The sequence below is a fragment of the Gymnogyps californianus genome, unplaced genomic scaffold, assembly GCF_018139145.2.
Source record: "Gymnogyps californianus isolate 813 unplaced genomic scaffold, ASM1813914v2 HiC_scaffold_79, whole genome shotgun sequence".
In the NCBI taxonomy this organism is placed as follows: Eukaryota; Metazoa; Chordata; class Aves; order Accipitriformes; family Cathartidae; genus Gymnogyps; species Gymnogyps californianus.
In genome coordinates, this window is record NW_026114472.1 from 46,522 (window position 1) to 68,848 (window position 22,327).

At 40.3% G+C, this 22,327-nt stretch overlaps 1 protein-coding gene across 1 annotated transcript in view; it reads right to left on the minus strand.

Moving 5' to 3' along the window:
* Positions 1-7,592: 7,592 nt before the first annotated feature.
* The window catches only part of LOC127029119 (CUGBP Elav-like family member 4), a gene marked incomplete at its 5' end in the record, with an annotated part of 74,084 nt that continues 59,349 nt past the window's right edge, over positions 7,593-22,327 (minus strand). The window contains 1 exon segment of the mRNA XM_050914765.1: positions 7,593-7,720. Within this exon segment, the coding sequence (XP_050770722.1) occupies positions 7,593-7,720 (128 nt within the window).

A 22,327-nucleotide genomic window follows, 5' to 3' on the forward strand; every position in this document is an offset into this window, starting at 1 on the left:
ATTTAAGTTTAAGTTTAGGAACCTGGGAGCGAGGTATCCCTTTAATTCTGAACAGGATCTATGCACCTTTCTCTAAATTGCATTACACTGGTCTTCATGGGGAACAGGAAAAAGACCTATAGAAATTCCTGATGGGATTTTGTATAACAAGCTCCGTATACGGTCTGTACCAAATAATGCCCTTGTAAGCTAAGAGCAGAAGACAGAAAACCCTCAAATATGCACCATCCCCTTCTCAATGCACCAAGTCTCTTAAGAATTAACATTTAAGAGTCCAGTTTCCTAGAGCAGTTGTTGGGCTGCCTGTCTGGCTCCCTTTCCCAGTGCCCAGTCTGCCATGGTGGAGCGATGTGTGCCATGCAAGGAGAATGCACAGAGGAAAATAAAGAGCATGGAAAGAATTCACTTCTCATATGTCACAGGAGATGGGATGCAACGTCTGCTGATGAGTGGCAATGCTTCAAGAAGGGAGAAAAAAGAAAATCTTATCCAGCAAAGACAAATTTGTAGCTGACTGCACAGCCCGTGGGTTTCATGGTCCAATCGTTTCCAAATCCTTAGAAATCAAGGTAATGAAAACCTATTTTCTATTGGAAAAACCTCCTTTTTAAGACAGATATTGTATTACAGCACTCTACCATGACAACCAGGGCCCTGGTCTACAGCACACCCAAAGCTACCAAAAGATGTCTGTTGGCTTCAAGGATGGGCCTCATATAGCCAGAAATCTCAAAGGTAGACATCTCGTTCCTGTGAGGATTTTAAAGAGTTACCCTGCTCTGCATGGAATGGATGCTTCAGACAGACCAGCTGCTGGATCTGTCCTACACAGGAAAAAGGGGACATCTGAAGAGGCAGGGAGGGAGAATATCTCTTCCAATAATGGGAGAAATCTGTTTGCTAAAGAGCATTACTTCTGTGTGCAGCTGCAGCTTTCCAGGGATGCAAGAGAATTTATTTTGTTTGTAAGTCATTGCCATATAAAAGGGTTTTTAAAATAAGCCACAGGGATGTGCTTGGAGAAAGGCATGTTCATTTCCTAGTCTTTCTGCTCTAATAAGACCAGAGTGGCCAGAATAGTGACATTGTGTCTCCCTCTAGAATTGCAAATAATTGAAACATCTCTGCTAGGAGAATGTTTAGAGTTAAATAAGTAATAGTGGGCCCAAATCCTTTGCTGCCATAAATCAGTGTCACTTCACTGACTTCAGAGGAGCTGGTGACTGACGCTGCCTGAGAACTTCACCTGATCATGGATGTGGTTAGTACCTTTCCAGACAGAGCATTGAGTTTTCATTTACTGTGCTTCTTGGCTGGAAAATGAATTGACTGCTGTTCTCCTTTCTACTCCAGCTCAGCCTTCTACCAAATATTTCAAAAATGCTGGATGAAGCTCAGCTAAGTGGAAAAATGACCTATTTGAAATAAAAGCTGTCTTTTCTCTAACTGCAGTCACAGGGCAGGACGAAAGACACCTGAGAAACAGGATTTGCACCGTAAACCTTCAATTCTCTGCTACAGCTGAATCAAAAACTTCAGAGACCAGAGTTTTGATATGCACTTGTATCTGGCCAAAGTTACCATAGCCATGAATTAGTCAAATATGCAATTATTGCATTTGATATATCACTGGGTATATCACTGTGGGAATGAGAAACAGTATTGTAGTGCAGCTAATTGTATATGCCTTCCAAATCATAAGGACATCAATTTAAGGTGCTCACATTGATGGAGCACTCTGCAACCCCTTATTAATATTCTTGCCAACTCCTGTAGCAGTTTTGCCCTGCAGACTAAATTTCACGGAGTTTTTTTAGCCTCCTTTTTCTTTATACAGTGTAAGTGCCAAACACGACCCCATACAGCTTCAATTCATGGTTCTGCAGTAGCTCTCAAAGGTCAGTAGCAAAAAAAAAAATCAAATCATTTTCAGCCTACTGATCAATGCTACGCAAGTGACCAGAGTCCTGTGAACCATGTGTTGGAGCTGACTTGTAACTGACTTTATTGGCAGTTTCCAGTTTCCCACATTAACCTTCTCCGCTAATTCACTTTTCTTTAGGGCCAGAGGGCCGTGCCCTGCCTTTGGCCAGTACTGTCCATATTGTCTTTATCTGGACAAAAAAAGCGTGTTCGTGATGCTGATGTTTTCTTTTGACTAAACACACCAGAGCCAGATCTATCAGTATTCAAGCATATGACGCATAGGGCTGTCTAAGAACATTGCTTGCCTGAAGTCCTAGACCTTTGTGGTCTCATACACTAAGCTTCAAACGACTTCCCTTTGCTCTCTCTCCCCAAGTATGTGCATTTGCAAATTGATAACATGCATCTTTCCTGTCCACTCATTCATGGGTACTGGTCTCCCCAGTGCCCCAGTATCAAAAGATTTTGCTGACTTGTCACTTATTTGAAGATGCTGTAGGAAAATGACCATACTTGTTTTTAAACCTCATCCTGGATTTTCACAAGCCTCTTTCATTGTGGGTCTTTCCTCTCTCTCATTTTCTTTGTACCTATTTTATTTAGCAGAGGATTGCATCCTGTCAGTGTTTGCTGCTGCTGGAACAAACATTTTGGCTATGGGTGTCTCCTGTGTTTGTCCATCTCTTTGGCTCTCATTTCAAATCACTGCTGCTTAAAACATCTGCCCTTTCTTTTGTCTACATTTCCCAGTTTTTTTCTTCACGTTGCAGTCCCTCGTGCACTGGCCCAGCAAATCTCTGTGCTGGCTGAACCTAATAAAAAAGTTCCTTCAAAGGTTACTGCCTTCAGGTTACTGCAGCTTCCCATTAACTGAAGCAATCAAAGCCCACACTGTTCAGCTCAGAAAGGCTCTAAATCTGACCTACTCCGTCAATTTGCATGACATGGTCCATATGAGATCCCATAGTAATCCTGTTGGTCAAGTGGCTGAATATAACACTACCTCCCCTCCAGCCAACCCTGGGGCTTTGGGGGTTTTGCTGTTGGAAGCCTTCAAAGGTGGCACAACCATAACAAGCTCCTGGTGTTTTCACAGTAGGGACAACTCAGAAGGCTCTTTGCTGGCTGGGTCATTGGGAAGAGTTCTCACAAGCCTCAGAAAGTTTACTTTAGAGTATCAGGACCAACTACATCACAGTGGGATGAGAAATGGGAGGCTGCTTTCATATCTATTTTTAATTGATAAATAATTGCTTTATCTAACATTTAAAAAAAAAAGGGGGACATGGGTTTTAATGAAGAATTCATGCTCCAAACTGAAGGAAAGTGTTATGGTATTGCATTGTGCTGCTCTATCACTCCCATGATAAACAGTGCTGATCCGTTAGTAACCTACATGGAGTCATTTAAATGCAAACACAGCAATACTCCTGAAAAGCTGCCCTGCTTTGAGGAAGAACAAGTTCCAAATATTGCTGAATGGAATTCAGTCTCAGAGCAGTAATTACTGATTGTAATTTTGGAGTAAAGGCAGTAATTAATTATTGTCATTTTCCATCAGTGCATTATATTGTGTGCCAATCTTAGAATAACTACAATAATTAGCAAATGGGATTTTGCATGCTCTGGTATCGAAACTCTGGTTTATAGAACAGACATGAGAATTTTACCATAATAAAGTTATTAGTAATTTAAATGGGCAGATGGGTTAAAAATGATCAGACAGAAAAATGAGAGGGTTTCCATCTCAATTTTGCAAACACCTTCAGTAGTTCTGTTTCAGACTCCCCCAGTAACATTCACTTCCATTCTCTCATGTTTAAGCACAACAGTGCAAAGTTTGGGTTACAAACACAGTGAGGGGAACATTTAATATAATCACAGTTGTCAGTGGAAATTAAAAGCAAAAGTAATCCAAAGGAAAAAAAAATTGGCTGAGCTGATATTTTTTCCAGTACCTAAACAGACTTTCCCAAATGAAGCTCTGCTGATTCTTTTCTTACTTTATTCACTTATATTAAAGCTTGTGCTGGAGTACTGTTTTGATGTAGTTATACTAGTGCAAATTTTCATAATGTAAGCAAGTCCTAAATGATCTAAGTGATGACTAAAGGAGGGAAATGACAATAATCTGTGCAAGAGGAAGAGGAATTGATTAGCATGTTTGTAAGAGGCATAACTACAAGAAATGGGATTAGATCCTGATAAAGGGTATTTAGTCAGCATCTCAAGATGAACAGCCTAATAGACAACAGTGAGATCAATGCAATTGCAGAATAGCTTCTCACTGGAGGTAATACAAGTCTATCTGAGAGAAATGAGCAAACCAAAATTCCATAAAAATATACTTTCTTTAGACTTTGCATTGAAGTGATCTGAAATGACAAGAGACAGTCAGAAATTTTCCATTCACATCTCTTTTTTATGCACATTTGGAATTTTGCTTCTTTGTTTTATTTTTGGCTGATAATGTCTGCTTACTTTAAAATGAGATGTTTTGATTTTTTCCTCTTATTAGAGTACAGAAAAAGGAAAAATGCAAAGTTTTCCAGTTTGGTAACCTATACATTCCAATGAAAAAAAAAAAAAGACATTTCCTCTGGGAAAATATATCACCTATTCCAACCAGCTGCAAAAACAAGCATCTCACACCTACAATAAACCACACATTAGCACATGCTCAAGAAGCTGTGAAGGAGGATCTGAACATTTTTTTTTTTTTTTTGTATTCGAGCTTTGGCCTATGTTATTTCCCTTGGCATTGTGGAGAAGCAGGTTGCCTGGATAATGCATTCTTTTTTATGTTTTGTCACTACTCTTAGCAGCACAGTTAAAAAAAAATCTTACTGTTGACCATTTTTTTTTCACTCTTCTGCTTTACTTTCGCCTCACTCACTTTGTCTCACTCACTCTGTCATGCCAGTCAGGGCTCCATGTTAGTCCCACCTAAACATCTCTCCATGTTTAGCTTTAAATAAAACTTCAACAGAAGAGTATCTATCATCTGAGGTTGTAAATAACACTTTGCTAATGATCAGTCGCTGAAATGAAGCCACAGAAGGGGAATGGACAGGATTTTCACTGCTCTTCTGTGCAATGTCTTTTATTGATCTATCAGCTGGATACTTCTGTGCTGCTCTGTTAAATCTTTAATACTGGAAGAGCTGTGAATTATGGGTTTTTTCTAGGCACTGGGGAGCTAGTGGAGTGCAGAGGGCTGGAATTACACAGATCATTTCTGTTCCCACAGGGACAATCAAAGGAGTTTGTCTTTCTGCCTGCCCTAGCAGTCCTCTGCGGTGCTGGCCATGTGGAGGGCTCATGCACACCTCCAGGCTCTGCAGGCTTTGCCTGCAACTTTGTTGTACCACAGGGTAGCTAAGGGCTTGTAGGAATGGCCAGCCAAGGGAGCTGTGGATTTGAGGGTTGGTTTTTTCTTCATTATTTTGTGCATTTACTATCTGAAAGACACATGAAGTGCCTCTTAATCCTTGCTTCCTCCTCCTGAGAGGTGATTTGTAATAGATTATATAGATTTTGGCAGAGTTGCCTCAAATGATCCTCCTCTCTTGCTTGTGCTTTCTCCCCACCCACCTCCTTTTATTTTTTGCTACAACCACCTCAGAAACAAGAGAAACCAACAGAAAAAAATGCTCTAACAGAGATTTGGAACTTTATTGCCATTTTACCATCTGATTCCTTTTTGTATAATTTATTGGGGGGGAAAACCCCAAACAACAAGTCCTAGTCCTGCTACTGAGTAATATTTTTATAGGAAATAAGCTGAGACCTCAACATCACCCTGATCATGAAAAGGTAGAGGCAGAGAACTTCATAATGAGCCATGATAATGAAAACACCATAGACGCATACCAGTGATTCTTTAACAACACAGAGGTCTAAAGCCCTGCACTTTCTTACACAACCATAAGAATCAAGCATATCTTAAGTGATCACAACTATGCTACAATATAAAGCTATTGCTTGGTGCCAAACAACTAGGGAGACACTTGTGTTCCTCAATCCCTTTGCAGCTGTTATTGAAAATCTCCCCAACAAAGACCAGTGTGATGAAGCAAAAAGCATTTGGATATGGAAACATATTTTGGTTTCAAGCTTCGAAGAGTCCTTGTCATAAGCAAGGAAAAGAAAAGAGGTATTTGAAGAGGGAAAATGCATTGACAGTTATCTTCATGTAGTCACATATAAAGGAGAGTCTAAACTATGGAGGCTGTATCTTGCAGATGCACCTAATATGTTTATTGAAAGGTTTCTTAATCCGCTTCATGTTGTCTTCAGTGCAGCATCTCTTTCAAAGACATTTTGACCCCATTCCTTAATTCTCAGTGGAAAGGATATTGCTCTGACAACTGGAACAATATATTTTTTCAAAGATATTAGAGATACCAGTGAAAAATTAGAGCACTTCATTTGTGGAAGTTCTTTGGGAAGGCTGAAGATAAGGATTTCCTGGCTGTACCTTAGATGGGTCAAAAAAGGCCTGAATCAGAATCACTGAATCTTAGATATTACAGCTATAATGGCCTAGAAAGGTCACCTAATCCATCTATCACTAATTTGGGAGTGCAAACTGCTTGTTGCAGCTTAGGGCCACCCTGGGTGCTGGATTTATTGGGGAATCTCTGGTTTGGAACAGTTTTAACAGCAGGGAGACTTCCTGTCTCTGTAACAAACACATACGGTTTTATATTTCTATTTCTCTAAGAATTATCTAATGGAAAAGCCAGCCAGTGGTGGAAAATATTTCCATTTTTTTGGAAACAGCTCCATTTTTGTTGTTGGTGATTGGCTGGGATTCCAACGAAACAAGCTGCTGCTTCTGATATTTTTGACACTGTTACATGTATTAGAAGTTCCCTTGGAGCATCAAGCAGGCTCCTTTCCAACAACACAAAGTACATGAGTCTAACAATGAGACCCTTGTTAAGATTTGTCTAGGTCCTCACTTAAGCAAAGCTTCCGTGGCTTTGGTTGGGTTTATCTACACACAGAAGTTAACAGTAACTGAGCAAGAAGTGAGCATGGATCTTTCTATTAATTTCTTGGTCTTGGGAAGAAAGAAATTAGGGGTTATTTAGTTGTCAGGGAGACATATTTACATAAAGTTATGCTGGGATGAAATTGGATACAGACTATACAGCATGAAGAATGAATAATGCTTTAAAACATTTGCAACACAGAGCTATTGAGACAGACACTGTCCCAGTCCAGTCACCTGGGATTAAAATGCAGCCCAGTCCCATCTCTTAATTGTAGTTTTTCTTCAGTGACCAAAAATGCTCTCTTTGGCTGAGCAAGGGGAATCAGGACAGCTGCTGGCTCTCCTCTAGTGACCAGGAAGACTTTCTAGAGATGCAGGATGCCCCTGGGGTGGGGAACTTGGCTCATCCCTCGTTAAGCATCCTTCCACCTCTTTTTCTAAAGAGACGCACTCACAAACTGTTTCTGGTTTATGTGTGGGTGCGTGTCTGTGCAGTGTGCCTCTAGCCAAAGACCTAAGTGAAAAAGGCAGAAGCTAGAGAGTCGCAGAGCTGAATCTTTTTGAGAGTCTACAACACAAAGAGAGGCTATAATCACAGCTGACACCCCCTTTCCCATGCAGTTACCTGTGCTAGTACTTTGTATCCAGTGGTTCCCACAACTCTTCAGTAGGGACGATTAGCATCCTTTGGCCTCTTCAGCTGCACCTTCAGCCTCTTCATGCCAATCTGGAAGCCGTTCATAGCCTGGATAGCAGCTTGGGCACTGGCAGGATTGTCAAAACTCACAAAACCTGTCAAAACATGAGGCAAGGCAGGGGGCTTAATGGGCCAAGGCACATATATGCAACGACCACTGAGAATGAACATGGGGAAGGGGGTGAGGGCAGTGGGAGGGAGGGAGTAGGTAGGAGGGTGGGTGGGCAGGAAAGTGAGGCGAGGATGGTTGCCAAAGGGGGACAAAGGGTAGGAGGGGTTGTTACAGATCAGTGTTCCAGGACGCAGTGCCTGGTCTGAGTGCCAGTTTGGACACAAGACTATGTGAAGCACGGAGATCCAAATGCTGGTACCACAGTACGAGCACACACAAGATTTGGTTCACCTTTGAGCTGGGTATAAGCAGATACGATGCATGTTCTCAAGGCACTCTGTCTTGATCTTTTTCCCTCCATCATGACTGGGGTAAACCTCTAGACCCTCCTTCACTGACCAAGATAACCTTTCCTCTGCCTTCCAATATTCACGATGAAGAGAACCTGATATACCTACTGCTACTTCCTTATTATGGCCATATAAGTAAAATGTGAATTTAATAAGTTCTCCATTATGGTATTCATTGGCATGAATAGTTTGATTGTTGGCCACTTAAGCAATATGAGGAGCTTTATTAACTGGCAATTTCTGCAGACTTTATGTTGACTCTGCAGTTGAGAAAGATGAACACTAGTGCTTTCCAAACATGGTTTCCATAAGTAGTTTCATACCTTGCCAGCAAATCATCCACTCAGCCATGGAGTGCATCCAGCAGGAGAAACACCCATAGTGACTGAATATTGTATCTACAGGCCACCTAAAATGACATTCTCTGTCTCAATGGAAGACTTGCTCTCTGGGGATCAGAAGTGCCAAGATAAGTCAGAACCATGCAGAATGAAATGCATCTAATGCATTCAGCTTTGGAGACGTTTTTTGGTGTGGGTTTATTTTTTTCTTCTTTTTTTATATTAGCTCCAGGAAGAGGCCTCATTTGCCCAGACTGTATATGACTTTAGCTGGAGTGACCATGGGTCTGAGATATTAGTGAGGCAGGGGGCCATCACATTGTACAAGAATTGCCTCTGCTACCTTTGCCAGAAATGTCCCTGTGTGCCAACAACATTTCTGAGTACAAACCCTGAGTAAGACTAGCCTGGACCAGCCTGCACTCCAGACAAAGCCATCTGTTTTGCCACCCCTGCAAAGCTCTGGCAACACAAATCAACCCTAGGAACCCAGTGTCAATAGACAGGCTGAAATGAAGAGACAGTTTGCAAGCCCCTCAAAAAGATAATGTTCAGCATTTGCTGCCAGGTATATACCTGCTCCTGACAACAGCACCAGGCATGGCTTACAGCCTTGGGCTGTACTGTGATTGCATTCAGCAGCACCTCCTCCCTGGTCTAGTTACTCTTCGAAAGTAAGTCTCACAGATGACATCATAGTCACTTGCATTTGAAAAAGACAGACATACGCATGCATACACACATATATATGCAAAGACACCTCCTCACTCTTGCGTTAAAGCTGTACTACCTGCCTTTGGCTAATAACATAAGTTTATGAGAGGTCATAAAACATATGATCTTAGCCTCAAAGTGAGACAACAGGTTTACTGAGTGTGGCAGATGTGGTTTTAAGAGGGAGGCCAATGGAATAAACAGGCATCTCTCTTTGTCCTCCTGTCTTGAAGCCGAGGCTCCAAGTAATGGCCTCTCCATGCAGTTTTCCTCACAACCACCTGGATGAGGAGGTACCAACACTGCAGCTCTGAAGATGTGAGCAAAAGTGTTGCTCAAGCCTCACAGCACTCATCAATCTCTAGACAGAAAACTGGAGAGTTATGGTGAGTAATGAGCTGGGGTATTATTAAATGGCAATGGATCTGGTTTTGTAATCACTTATTAGCCAGTAAGCACCTGGTAATGTTCCCAGTTTACACTTGACTAGTTGAATAATCTATCAGTCAACAAGGTCCTATGATTTGATCTCAGCAAAGGAACAAACTAAACACCTCCTGATTTCACTTGAGTTGATTCGGTCTTTAAATAGTGCTGGAAGCTCCCTTGGAAATGCTTTATTTGAGATTCAACTTGAAATTTGCTGTCTAGCTACCTCACATCTTTGAATATAGGATGTAGTGAAAGCCAGTTCTTTTTAAAAATCACCTCTGGATTGCTAATACTCCTGTCCAAGACCCATCAGCTATATCTATAACAGTAAATTAAAACTGTGCCAGGGAAGTTCAGAGAAAATGGAACCCAATCATCTCTACCACTGAATTTTTAGAAAGGTCCTTGACATAGTTATGGCTTGTGCCTAACTCCAAACAATTCCTGGACAAAGTCTGAGTATTAGCACAGGACAGAGGCTATTTTCACTAGTTAGATTGGATGTGGCCATGATATTCTGGAAAGTAAGAGAATTTAATAGTTTGTGCGTGGGCTCTTCTGTGCCAGAGGAAAGTGTCAGGTATGTTTACTTTACTAATATATACACAGCTACCAAATATCAAAGGTGAGTTGGCTGCAGTTGGATAATTGCTTATATCATATCTTTAGAGAACCTAGCTTGCCTGTGAACTTTGATTTGTACTCTTGTAACTGGTCCTGTTGCAATATACCTCCTACTGACTAAACGTGCATATCTAGAGTGTGTCTATACGTGCATCCATTTGTGAGCAAATATAACTTTGGGATCCTAAAATAATCAGTGGCGGCCAAGACAACATAGTCAGTGGAGTGTAGGACACAATTTCTCTCTTTTTTTTAGACACTCCTAGCTGTACTCAAATGAATCAAGTCCCACTAGCTATGTAGTAGGGACCAGCGCTGACTGCAATGAAGGAAGGCACCTAGCTTAAACCCAGGTACATCTACTGTGGGATTTAACTGGTTCTGCAATTGGGACTGACATCTCAAAGTAAGATGTTAAGTGGCTAATGGCTGGGTGAGTGACTCCCCAAAGTGATGTTAATGGCTGAATCAAACTCCTAATGCATGTAAACCCCACCAGAAATGCTGCCAAGTATGATGGAAGTCTACTATTTGTGTACTTTTGCCAAGACTAGACCTTTAGTCAGGTGATAAGCCCTAGTGCTGGGATGCTGATACAGTTGTACCTTTACAAGAACCTTGCCTTTAGATAAGCTCACAAAGCTACACTACTTTTTATCATTACTTTGCTTTTAAGATGGAATTCTAAGGCCATTCCCTTATTCTGTGCAAAGCTGTAAATAATACAGCATTTTTAACAAATGGGACTAATAAGAGAGATCACAAGTGCAGTTGCTCACTATATTTCATTTAGACCAGATAATGAAGCTGGGAGTTGTACTCTGATGCTATTGGTATATCAGTTGCCTACAGATTTGGACCAGATTTGGATTGTTTATTTTTTCCTCTCTAGTTGTGGTGATATCCACTGCTGTAATATAAAAATCTCTACTGGCTAGCTGCTGAGGGTGGAGGCGCTGGGATGGGAGGGCTGGGGAGAGAGGAGGAGGAGAGCAAATGCCCATAATTTTGCATTTTCTTTCTGAGCACATCCTAGGGACAGAGCAGCTAATTCCTCTAGCTTCATCTGACTGTTTTACTTTCAGGGGGCTTGATATGCTCAGAAGTTTTTGGTGCATTTGACTCTCCCCCTTCATGTTATGTGGAGTTGTATTTCATATTGTTGAAGGTATCTGGACGGACTCCAAAAAGAAGAAAAGCTATGGCTTATCCTGAGAGTTGAGATGTCACAGTGATAAGGGATAGGTAGATAGCCAGACAAGCTGTGCTAACAATATCATATTCCTTTCTCTTTTCAGGTTAAATACCTACTGGCAGATTATATGACTTTTTTGTTGTTGTTACGTGCACTATTGGCAGTAAACTATTTTTGTTTCTCCACATCAATGTCAGCAGTGTTAATGGTGCTATGCCAGATTTAAAGATGTATGACTAGGAACAGAATGTGCGTACTGGTAAAAAAGCTTAAATACTTGCTTTCTGAATGGCTTTAATGTTTGAACCCTTGACTATAGGGCTTAAAGCATGATGCTAGTACTACAGTTGCTCAAAAAGCTATCTGTGTTTTGAACACCACCCCATGCATTGTGATCTACTCTCTTGAAGGACAAAAGAGAAAGGGAGAGGTTAAAATTCCTGAAGCTGTTTCTGTGCATCAGTTAATTAATAATCAGAGAAATATATGTTCTGGTCTGAAGATGGTTGGTAGGAGAACAGGCTTTTGTGATAAATCTATTTTATGGGGGATGGGGTTTTTTCTTGTTTTTTTCTTGTTTTTTTCTTTTTTTTTCCCAGGGATTATGTAAAAAGGCTGTTCTAATACATGATTTATCAAAGCAGCAAAGAATGAAAAAATCTGCTAGGACTGCAGCTCAGGACATCTAATCTTCCTGATTCTGCACAGCATCTTCCAGGAAGGTACTGACATTGGAGTCCATGAGTTCTCCTGGCCTATTCTTTTTCTGCATGATTGTGTAAATGATTAGTGGGCAGAAACTGGGGTAGCATCTTGGCGGGTGCTTTGGTTTCTCCCCATTTCTTCCACAGGAAGTCTTGGTAGTGCGGCATGCTGAGAGAGCTTCATGCCCTTCTCATGATACCAGCATGATCCCCAATGGCTTTATGTAACTGATATTGCTTAAGGGCTGTTTTTCTGTTTTAATGCGCTGAGATGATAAAGAAGGGAATTAGCAATGTATCTCAGAGTGCATTTGAAAACTGTTTTGCAACTGTAAACTTTTCATTCACAGTGAGTAATGTCTCTGCATGGCCATGAATTAGCTTGTGCACAAAGTGCAATCCTGAATGAGCACATCTTTAGTTTCCCATGAATCCCTAATTTGTCTTTCTGAGTTTTCTGTTTCTCTTTGCATGCTGCAAGGAGAATTAGCAGTTAATGTGCAAACCAGCCTTTTGATGATGTGCTACCAGGTGTGAATAACATGTTGTCTCTCTTCAGCAGAAGCCTTCCTTTAGATGGAGCCCAATGCTTGGTAACGACACTGAGCATCCCCTAAATCAGAAGTGAAGACCACCATGAATGACAGGTCGAGATGCAAGCTTTTGATCTAGATTCCTGCATTGCGGGCAGATGGTTCTACAGCAGGTCCACTCATGTAACTAGGCTGGTCTCAGGCAATGGAAAGAAGAGGAACCTCAAAGAAACAAATATTTAACTTGTCTTAAAACTAAGAAGAGTTATTGGATCTATGTTCCAGATACTTGCTGCACAAAACTACCATCTCTGAGATGCACTTTGCAAGACATTGCAAAAGAAACAAATAGACATTGGTGCTTATTAGCTTTTTTAGGCCAGAGATGATACATTTTTCTGGTTCTGGCTGTCAGTGTATTTGTCTGACTGCCATGATGGCTCTTTCTTGGCACTTCTTATTCCTTCTGTTATTAAAGCCACTAGCTAAGGAGAGGATCTCATTCTTCTGAACTTTTCCCTCTTGTCATTCAACTCATATTCATCTCACTAGAGGGAAATGAGAATTACAGAGGAGTAAGGATGTGTCTCAGCCTGTGGAAGGCAAATGCCCATGCAGTGAAAGAGAAGAAACATCGTGCATGTGGCTTGGGTACTAGTGCAGAAGTCATGCCCCTTGCTTCCCTTGCATCCACAGTGCTGCTACCCAGGACATAAGAGGGGGCCTGGGCCAGACTACTAAGATGGAGGAAGCTGCAGAAAGCATTGGCAATTGGTTAGACCAGAGGCCCCACTCCTTTCCTTCCCCCAAGCATTTGAGTTAGAAATTAAGGAATTGGTTACTAATATAATGTCCTGTTAGCGCATGGCTTGCTTGCTTTTTTTACCAACTGAATGGTGAGATCTAAGAATGTCAGGGAGGCATTTTCTGCTGGGAAGGCAATGATAAGGCATTCAAATCAAAGGAGTCTTCTCTGCAGGAAGGGTGCTGGGGAGGCGCTCCCACCCTTCTTCCCCCATCGGGACCTGGCCACCTACACCTCAGCACTTCCCTGCTACTTCAGTCCATTTCACTTCTAAGATTGCTCAGTTCCACTTTCTCTATGCTTATTAGTCTTATCAGAGAATGGGGGTTTTTCCTTCAATTGCCTTGCAAGGTCTTTACCTTGCTATATTCTTTACATGATGTACTAGATTCTGTCTTGCAATTTTTTAGTGCTGTAAAGAATTTCAGGATAAAATCTGTATGTAAGTAGCTCTATAATGTATGTGTGCATTGGAACATATTGTATTGTAAGGTGATTTATGGGTACTGGAATACTCAATACAGGAGTATGTCTGCAGACCAAGGGCAGAGCACTTCAGCTGTTATCTGGTGTCTAATACCATTGGATGACTTTTTGGAATATTTAATCTTCCACTGATGTTTACTCATGTCCAGGTGAGATCCGTCTATCCAGTTATCCATGCCATCCATCCACCCATTTTGTAATGTATGACCTGAAGACTATGCTAAACAACTACTATTAAATATTTCACATCTATGGAATGAGATAATTGGAATCTAGGAATATCGGAAGAATTGGCTCAGAAATTTGCTGAACCATTAATGTTCATTTTAGAAATTTATGGAATATTAGAAAACATTCAAAGTGTTCCAGGAAAAAAAAACCCGCTATTATTGATTTTTAAGGATGTAAACTAGATGACGTGGTAAACTTAGTTAATCTTTCATAAGCCTAAGTAAAATTATGAAAATTTTGATATGAGCTTCTATGGCAAAGAATTAAAAGGTGTACAATTAATACCAATCATCATGGTTTCATGGAAAATAGCATCTAACCTGATTGCATGAAATTGCAAGTTTGGTTAATAAAGTAAGTTTTCATTGTGTATACTTAAACTTTTCTAGAGTATTTGAGAGAGCCCTTCTTTATAGAAAATGAAAGCAGCCCATATCAAACTTCATAAAAATTTGATAATAGATAGACCACCAAAAAAAAAGTAAATTGTGACTTACAATATTGAGGAGTTTCTAGTAGGCTCCTCCAGGAGCATGCTGAAAGCTCTGTGCTATTCAGTTTCTCTAACATTACCTGGAAGACATCTAAAGTAATTACTGGTAAAATTTGCCAATCATACAAAAATGGTGGAGCGATAAATAATGACAGAAGCAAGTCATGTTGACCTGGGCCACTGCATAGGCTGGACTCAGTTAAAGAGTGTTCATTTTAATCCAACAAAATGCAAAATTAAGTATCCACAGGAAAAAGTGAGTCACTGATAAAAAGGGGAAATCTTCACTAGAAAAACACTGCTTCTAAGAAGAACATGGGTGTCATAACAGCCAAATACATGAGCTCCCAGGATTATGTTGAAATACTCAAAGTCCCAAGACTGAGTACAGTCTTGGGATGAAGCCAATCTCTGGGGAATATCATTTAGAAGTAGCAAGGTGATGTTACCTCTGAGTATGGCTCAGGAAAGATCCTTACTGGAATTCTGCATTTAGTTCTGGTGATTTCTGTACAAAAAATAAGTTTAAGAAATTATTCAGAACTAGAAGAATAATTCTAGGTCTGAAAAAGTAATGAGTTGCCATAGTTTATCGACGAGAAGGTTAAACAGTCTTCTGACCATAGTCTATAAATAATTTCTAATAGAACATGTTTTTTTAATATAGAAAAAAAGAGCTTGATGATTTCTTCTGGATGGAAGCAGACGTTTGACAAATTTAAAATGGAAATAAGACACTGAATCTGCTTTTTTTTTAAATAGTGAAGGTAAGTAACTATTTTGGTACATCTTGTTTAGCAGTAGGGGTGGAGCACCTATCACATGAAATCTTGATTAAGAGACTGTCTAAAATGGATGCTATAACTCAAGCAGAAGGTTTGAACCTGTCACATGAGCTGAGGTATCTGGCATGTGTTATTTCAGAGTTCAGTCCAAAGGATCAGAACAGTCCCTTCTGATAGGGCATATCTGTCTATTGTTCATTTCACATTTCAGATATTTAGAAAATCAGTTCTTGCCTACTAATCTGGCATGGACTGCGGTAACAGTTGTGATAGAGGTGACAATGCCTTATAATAAATGGCCCCAAAGTGTGGGCTGCAGACCACTGAGACAGCTGAGTTCTTCACAAGGTACTCATTCTTTATCTTGCTTCCAGCTGAGAGAAACTGAACAGATGGGAAGGGGAAATTAAATGAAGAGTGAAAGTAGATGGAATGATTAACTTTCTCTAAAGGTCAGAACACACAGTGCAGAAGGTAGCTTGAAATACACATGCATTTTCCTTATGTTACCTTTCTGTCTTCCATGCATGAAACTACTTCTATACATTGAGGCAGTGTGAGCTGGAATGTGCAGAGAAGTGGTCCCTGTTATTGTGCATTGTCAGTTGAATACTCGCCAGATACTGCCTCAAAGCAGTATCTTCTCTGAAGAAGGTCGAGGGCTCTAGATGCTGACCCTGAATATGGTGGTTGAAACCAAGAAGGACTTTTCTTCCTATGATTCTTCTCTTTCACAATCTCTTTCGGGTTTTTTTTATACAGAAATTACTGTCATGACTCACATCATTGAAAGCACAAGGTTAAGATTCAAGATTCGACTAGAATTTGGACAGTTTAAATTACTACATGGTTAGATCTGGAGTTTTGACTTATACATACATCTGGAACCAGGGCACCTGATCAGGAGCAACTTTTTCTAAAAAGAGATAAACAAGAAGCAAAAATCTGCTATAGAAAACCACAACAGTTTTCTCATCCTAAGAATGGAGCTAACACTAAAAACTTCTCTTTTTCCTGTAAACAGAGCTTGTATAAAGGATGATCAACTATTTGTCTGATGCTGTGGACTGTGGTTCTACCCTTTCTGCTAAGTAGGAGTTGAACTCAGCCAATGAATGGATGGAAGAAGTGAAGGATTCAGGCTTCAGCTGTTCTTTGGAGACCCCATGAATCAAATATTGGATCAGTATACATACATGTCTGCTGTGGACAAGAAGCATTGTGGTTCTTCTAAAAGAAGCATAATGTTCCAACCCAGATGATGATCTTCATCACAAAGAACAAACGAGCCAGTGAGGAGTCAGTCATAGATAAGTGAATGGTATTTTGTCTTTTTTTGAATGATGATGAGAATTGAAGCAATTTCGTAACTGCTTTCAGAAATGGAAGTAACTCTTCTTGACTTGCTTTCCGAGCCTTTCTTGTAAAGGTTTGATATCATGATAGGCCAACATAAGGTTTATGGAGAAAGTACACAGTTGGAAAAAGCAGATGAACTTTTGAGGAGACAAGTTCTTCTGCCAGTGTAAAACCAGAAGAAAAGAATGAGCTTAGTGTAGGTTTTACACAAGTTATGAGTGCTATCTAAGTAGGAGCTCAGTTAAAGATGCACTGAGAGTGTTGATGAATCAAGATGAAGGCTATTCTTACGTTTGTTTTGTTGGAGTTGTACAATATAAACAAGATGAAAATAACTAGTGAAGCTCCCACCAGCCACGTTACAATCCATTTCTTATCTTAATCTTAATTTCTTTGCTCCCAGGTTCTCTCTTGGATCCCACTGAATTTGTGGGTTCTTGATAAAGCAGCCATGTATGAACACTGCAGCTTCTGAAATAACCAGTTGTCCTTCTTGGTCTATCGGAGACAAGCATCATAAAAGGTGACCTTCCTTTTGATAATATTTCATAGTGGGAATGTAAATTCCTTCCTGGGCTAATCAAGAAAAAAAAAAGGAAAACAGATCAGGAAGGTGCGCTGTGAATTGTACTAGTGACTAGTGACTATTTTTTTATCAGTTCTCTCATGTCCTAGGGAGCCTCTGAAATAGATCCATTCTTGCTGTAGCAATGTACAGAATCCACAACTTGCTCCTGTTAATCATTACTTACATTAACTATCTCTCCCCTTTATGTCGTTGCACACCTGATACCTCATTATGGGTAGGTTGGGGCAACCCAATAGATATAGAAAGACTTGAAGCTTCTCTTCTGGGACAGTCCAGAAGATTCTGTTCACAAGGAAGTAGTAGTGATGAACAATTTTAGGCCATGATTTTCAAACCAATACTTTACTTTGTATGGAGGCCACTGTGTAAAAAACAGCTAACAAAACTAAAAAAAGTGAAATCAAAAGGAAAAAAACCTCCTCATATGTAGTGAGTCATTTGGGAAAGAAATAGAAAAGAGAAAATCTCTTAATATCTAGACCAGGAGGTTGTGAACTGGCACTGAAGTATGCTGGGTACCAAGAGGAGAAAGGAAGGAGTTATACAAGTACATTTTAAGCTGGAAGATAACATACTGTTCCAGATCCAACCAGCTGTTACATCCTTTCAGTGTCCATGTAAGACCTCTGTGTTTTCAACTACCCACAATGGACAGGGAGATGATCAACTGGCTTCTTTTCTCATCAACATCAATGGGAATGACATACCTTCATATTATAGTGTGGCTGCTGATAAATTCTTCTGGGTCTGCCAGCAGAGCATTCACCATTAATGGTCTTCAAAAGAGTATCCTGAATCCTGGAGATCTCTGTGAAGAGCCTTCTGCAGTCCCTCAGAAGAGTTACATTCACTCCGTGAGATTTGAATCATATCATAGATTGCCTAAAGCCTGATCTAATTCTGGCTTCTGGGGCCCCTGCCCAATGACCCGTCTGAACTCTTGATCCACTCTTGGGTGGGAGATGGGAAAATATGCTTGTGTTTTAATTAATGAAATAAGGGGAGTAGAAATATTGCTGGAAAACATATTTATGAAAATGCCTGTGATTAGAAAAACTGAAAACCTGGTTATTGATAATTTGGACAGGGATCTTAGTTTGAAGGGGTGGGGTAAAAATATGAGTCACTCCTAAAAATGTGGCTCTTGCAGACTCATAAAATCAAGAAGAAAAATTCTTCCCACATAAATATTTTTAAAAGCCCGATATCACAATAATCCTTCTGGAGCCTGTTCAGTCATGTCAGGACATGACAATGAGCAGGGTAAATACATTACAATTTCTGGAAACCCTTCTAAAGAAGGATTTTAAAGGGTAATTAGGGATCTATCTTTAGAACAATCATATAATTTCACCTTTAAATGGTCAGAAAACAATCAGATTTGTAGGTCATGTTGTCAAAAAGGGAGAAAACCTGTTGCCTGTGAAGTAGCCAAATATAGCAGCTGCTGTTAGATGCACCTCCTCCCTTTTATAAAAATAAACATGCCTGGCTAAATATCAAGGGGACTGAAGCTCAGTTGGTGAAACGGACATAGTCCCATGGTCCCTAGGGTTACATCACTGACAATCTCATTAGAGATGTGCCCTGCCCTGCAAGGAAGACCAACAGCATCCTGAGCTCTCTTAACAAGAGCACAGCCAGTCAATTAGAGAAGTGATTAGCCTTCTCTACTCAGCACTCATTAGACCACACCTGGACATCTAGTTTTGGGCACCCCCTTTCACAATATAGGAAAGACAGTGACAAAGTGGAGTGAGTTCAGCATATGGCCATCAAGATGGACAAGGGCTGGAGCACTTGCCCTGTGAGAGCAAGAACAGAGAGATAGTCTCTTCACAGCAGTGCATGGTAGGAGAATGAGAGACAAGGGGCATAAATTGAAACAAAAGAGGTCCAGACTGGATATAAGGAAAAGATTTTTTATCTTGAAGGTCAGTAAGCATTGGAGCAGGTTGCCCAAATTCAAACCACTTGTCAGTCGTTTTCATTGTTTTTAATAATTTGCAGACGTATTTGCTACTGCATAAATATATATATAAAAAAGACATATATAATGTACATACCTATACATATGTGATATATTACAGATCAAGACTGGGGAGAGTGGAGATGACGTTGAATTTAGTTGGGGATTTGAGATAGATGAAACCAGAAATAGTTAAGAAAGGCATACCTATTTTTATGGGGTCTGCAAGTTGTTATGCTGATGATAAACTTTGAAGATGTCAATATATACTATTTGAAGATGTTCATCTCATCAGTGGATTTTTTTTGTTTTGGTTTGCTTGTTTGAACAGGGAAGATATCACATGCACCATGTCCTGATTTCGGCTGGGACAGAGTTAACTTTCTTTTTAGTAGCTGGTACAGTGCTGTGTTTTGGATTTAGTGTGAGAATGATGTTGATAACACGCTGATGTTTTAGTTGTTGCTAAGTAGCGCTTATCTTAAGCCAAGGACTTTTCAGTTTCCCATGCTCTGCCAGCAAGCAGGTGTGCAAGAAGCTGGGAGGGAGCAGAGCCTGGGCAGCTGACCTTGAACTAGCCAAAGGGGTATTCCATACCATGGAACGTCATGCCCAGTATATAAACAGGGGGGAGTTGGCCAGGAGGGGCAGATCGCTGCTCAGGCATCGGTCAGCGAGTGGTGAGCAATTGCATTGTACATCACTGGTTTTTTTCTCCCCCCCTCCTTTTTTTATTATATTCCTTTTCATTACTATTATTATTATATTTCATTATTACTATTGTTAGTATTATATTTTACTTTAGTTATTAAACTGTTCTTATCTCAACCCACTAGTTTTACTTTTTTTTTCCTTTCCTCCTCCTCACCCCACTGGGAGGGGAGAGGGGGAAATGGCTGCGTGGTGCTTAGTTGCTGACTGGGGTTAAACCACGACACACCAACATATTAAAACAATTATAAGGTTGCAAAATGAAGCACTCAAGTTAGAAATGCAAGAAATGATCTTACCTATAAAATTTTAATTCTGTATTGTTTAGTATATGCATTAAGACATTGCTTCTAACCACACATTGCTGTATTTTTCTTTTTCATGGCATCCTTATTTTAATTACTGTAGAGAATGAATAACATAACAGGGTGAGGAAAATGGCAATGTATTCGACTCATTATTTCAAGAGTTGGAATGTAGACAGTAAATAAGGCAAGGAAAGGATAGTTTTGTAGTTGTACAGCCAAAAGCTGCCTTGGAGAACTGGAATTGATCCCTATTTCTGCCATGACACTCCAGTTATGCTGGTGAAATCATATATCACAAAATTCCTTAATAAGATCTCCTAGGCTACTTTTTACTAGTAAATAAAATAGGGCAGGCTCTGAGTGCAAATGGTACATCATGGCTTGTATCTACATGACTAAACTCTCTTACCCCTCCAAAAGGGTGGCCTTGTCTATACTTCTGTCTAGGGACAGTCCCTGGCCCTTGTCACTGCTGAGCCATGCCCAAGCAATGTCCAGCCGTGAGTTAATTGTCATGGGGCAAATAGAGCCAATGGCACACAAATGTTAAAAAGATATGGATAGTTATGGCACAGTGTTTGAGCAGATATGTGAGGCCTCTTTAGTTTGCCAGTGAAAATGAAGCTTTACTGTGTGTTCCTCTTTTCTTGGTGCTTGGTGCGTGACCTGAGATTTCACTGGCAGAAAGGCTGCTGCCTGTACCTGCATCTGAAGTGAACATAAACATAGCATGCCCTGCATTGTGCTAAATACTTTGAGAAAACAAGCAAACAGACTGATCAGGCTCATGGCATCTCAGATTAGGCATCCAAGATTAATCAATACTTTTGAATATCTTTCTATGCCTCATCATCCCCTTGCTGAAATGAGGACACCATGAGCACTGTGAAAATGCTGTTACTTAGCTCTGTGAACCTCTCAAATGGGAAGGGCCTTAGAAAAAGAGATGAGGAAATAATAATAAATTTATATTCAGAGCAGGGTTTGAATATTGTGCGGGAAGGAAGGCCTGAGGCCAAGCACAGAGCTATGAGGATCTATTGAACAGCTGCTCAGTAACTAGGTAGCTGACACACTTCAAAATGCTGAAGAGCAGTGCTGTGCAGTGAATGAGACAAGATAGATGGATATAAAGAAGTTGAAGATACATATATTGGGGGATGGATGGTTGGATGGATTGCTATAGACACTCGTCCATTCTACAGCTGGAATTCACCTTGCATGAGAGAGATCTTGGGAAAACAAAAATAAAAACAGATGTAATGGGAAGCCAATCTGCTGTGGTGGGTCTGCAATCTCACAAGAGCAGGATGCGGTAAATCTGTGCTCTGCAGATCAATCACCTTGAGTTCAGAAATGGGCCTGCCTGCTAGAGGGGGTCACTATTTCTGACTTCTGAACAGAAACTTCTGGGCAGAATGAAAGTAGCACTAGAGACCCTCCTCTGGTATTTCTACACATGGGAGTGTTCACATTTGAAACTATAATATCCTTGGACCACACGTAGGACCAGCCATATAGGATTCAGGTTCATCTACTCTATCCAATGTCAAAAGGTTTTTAGAGGAAGTGGCAGTAGATAGCACACTGTGCAGGCACATGACAGCCCAGTCAGGTTCTTTTCCTAGGTCCCAATGCTGATGGATTGATTTGAAGCCCAGAGCATTAAGTTTTCATCTCTTTAAATCTTTTTTTTTTCCTCTTTTCTTTCTTCGGGCATTAACTCTTAACATCGGTCATTTCTATTTGTCACATAAATGGCCATTCCCCCTTTGAATGTCATTAAATGACTAGCCACAAAGACCTTGCAGTAATGAGTTCCTCCATCTAATTACATCATGAGTAAAAACATTTAAAATGATTGTGTAAGTGTGCATATATCCATAACTTTTAAAAGTATTCTGGATGGACTATATCTATCACTTGTGTGGGGAGATGGATAGAATAGTGATAGATACATG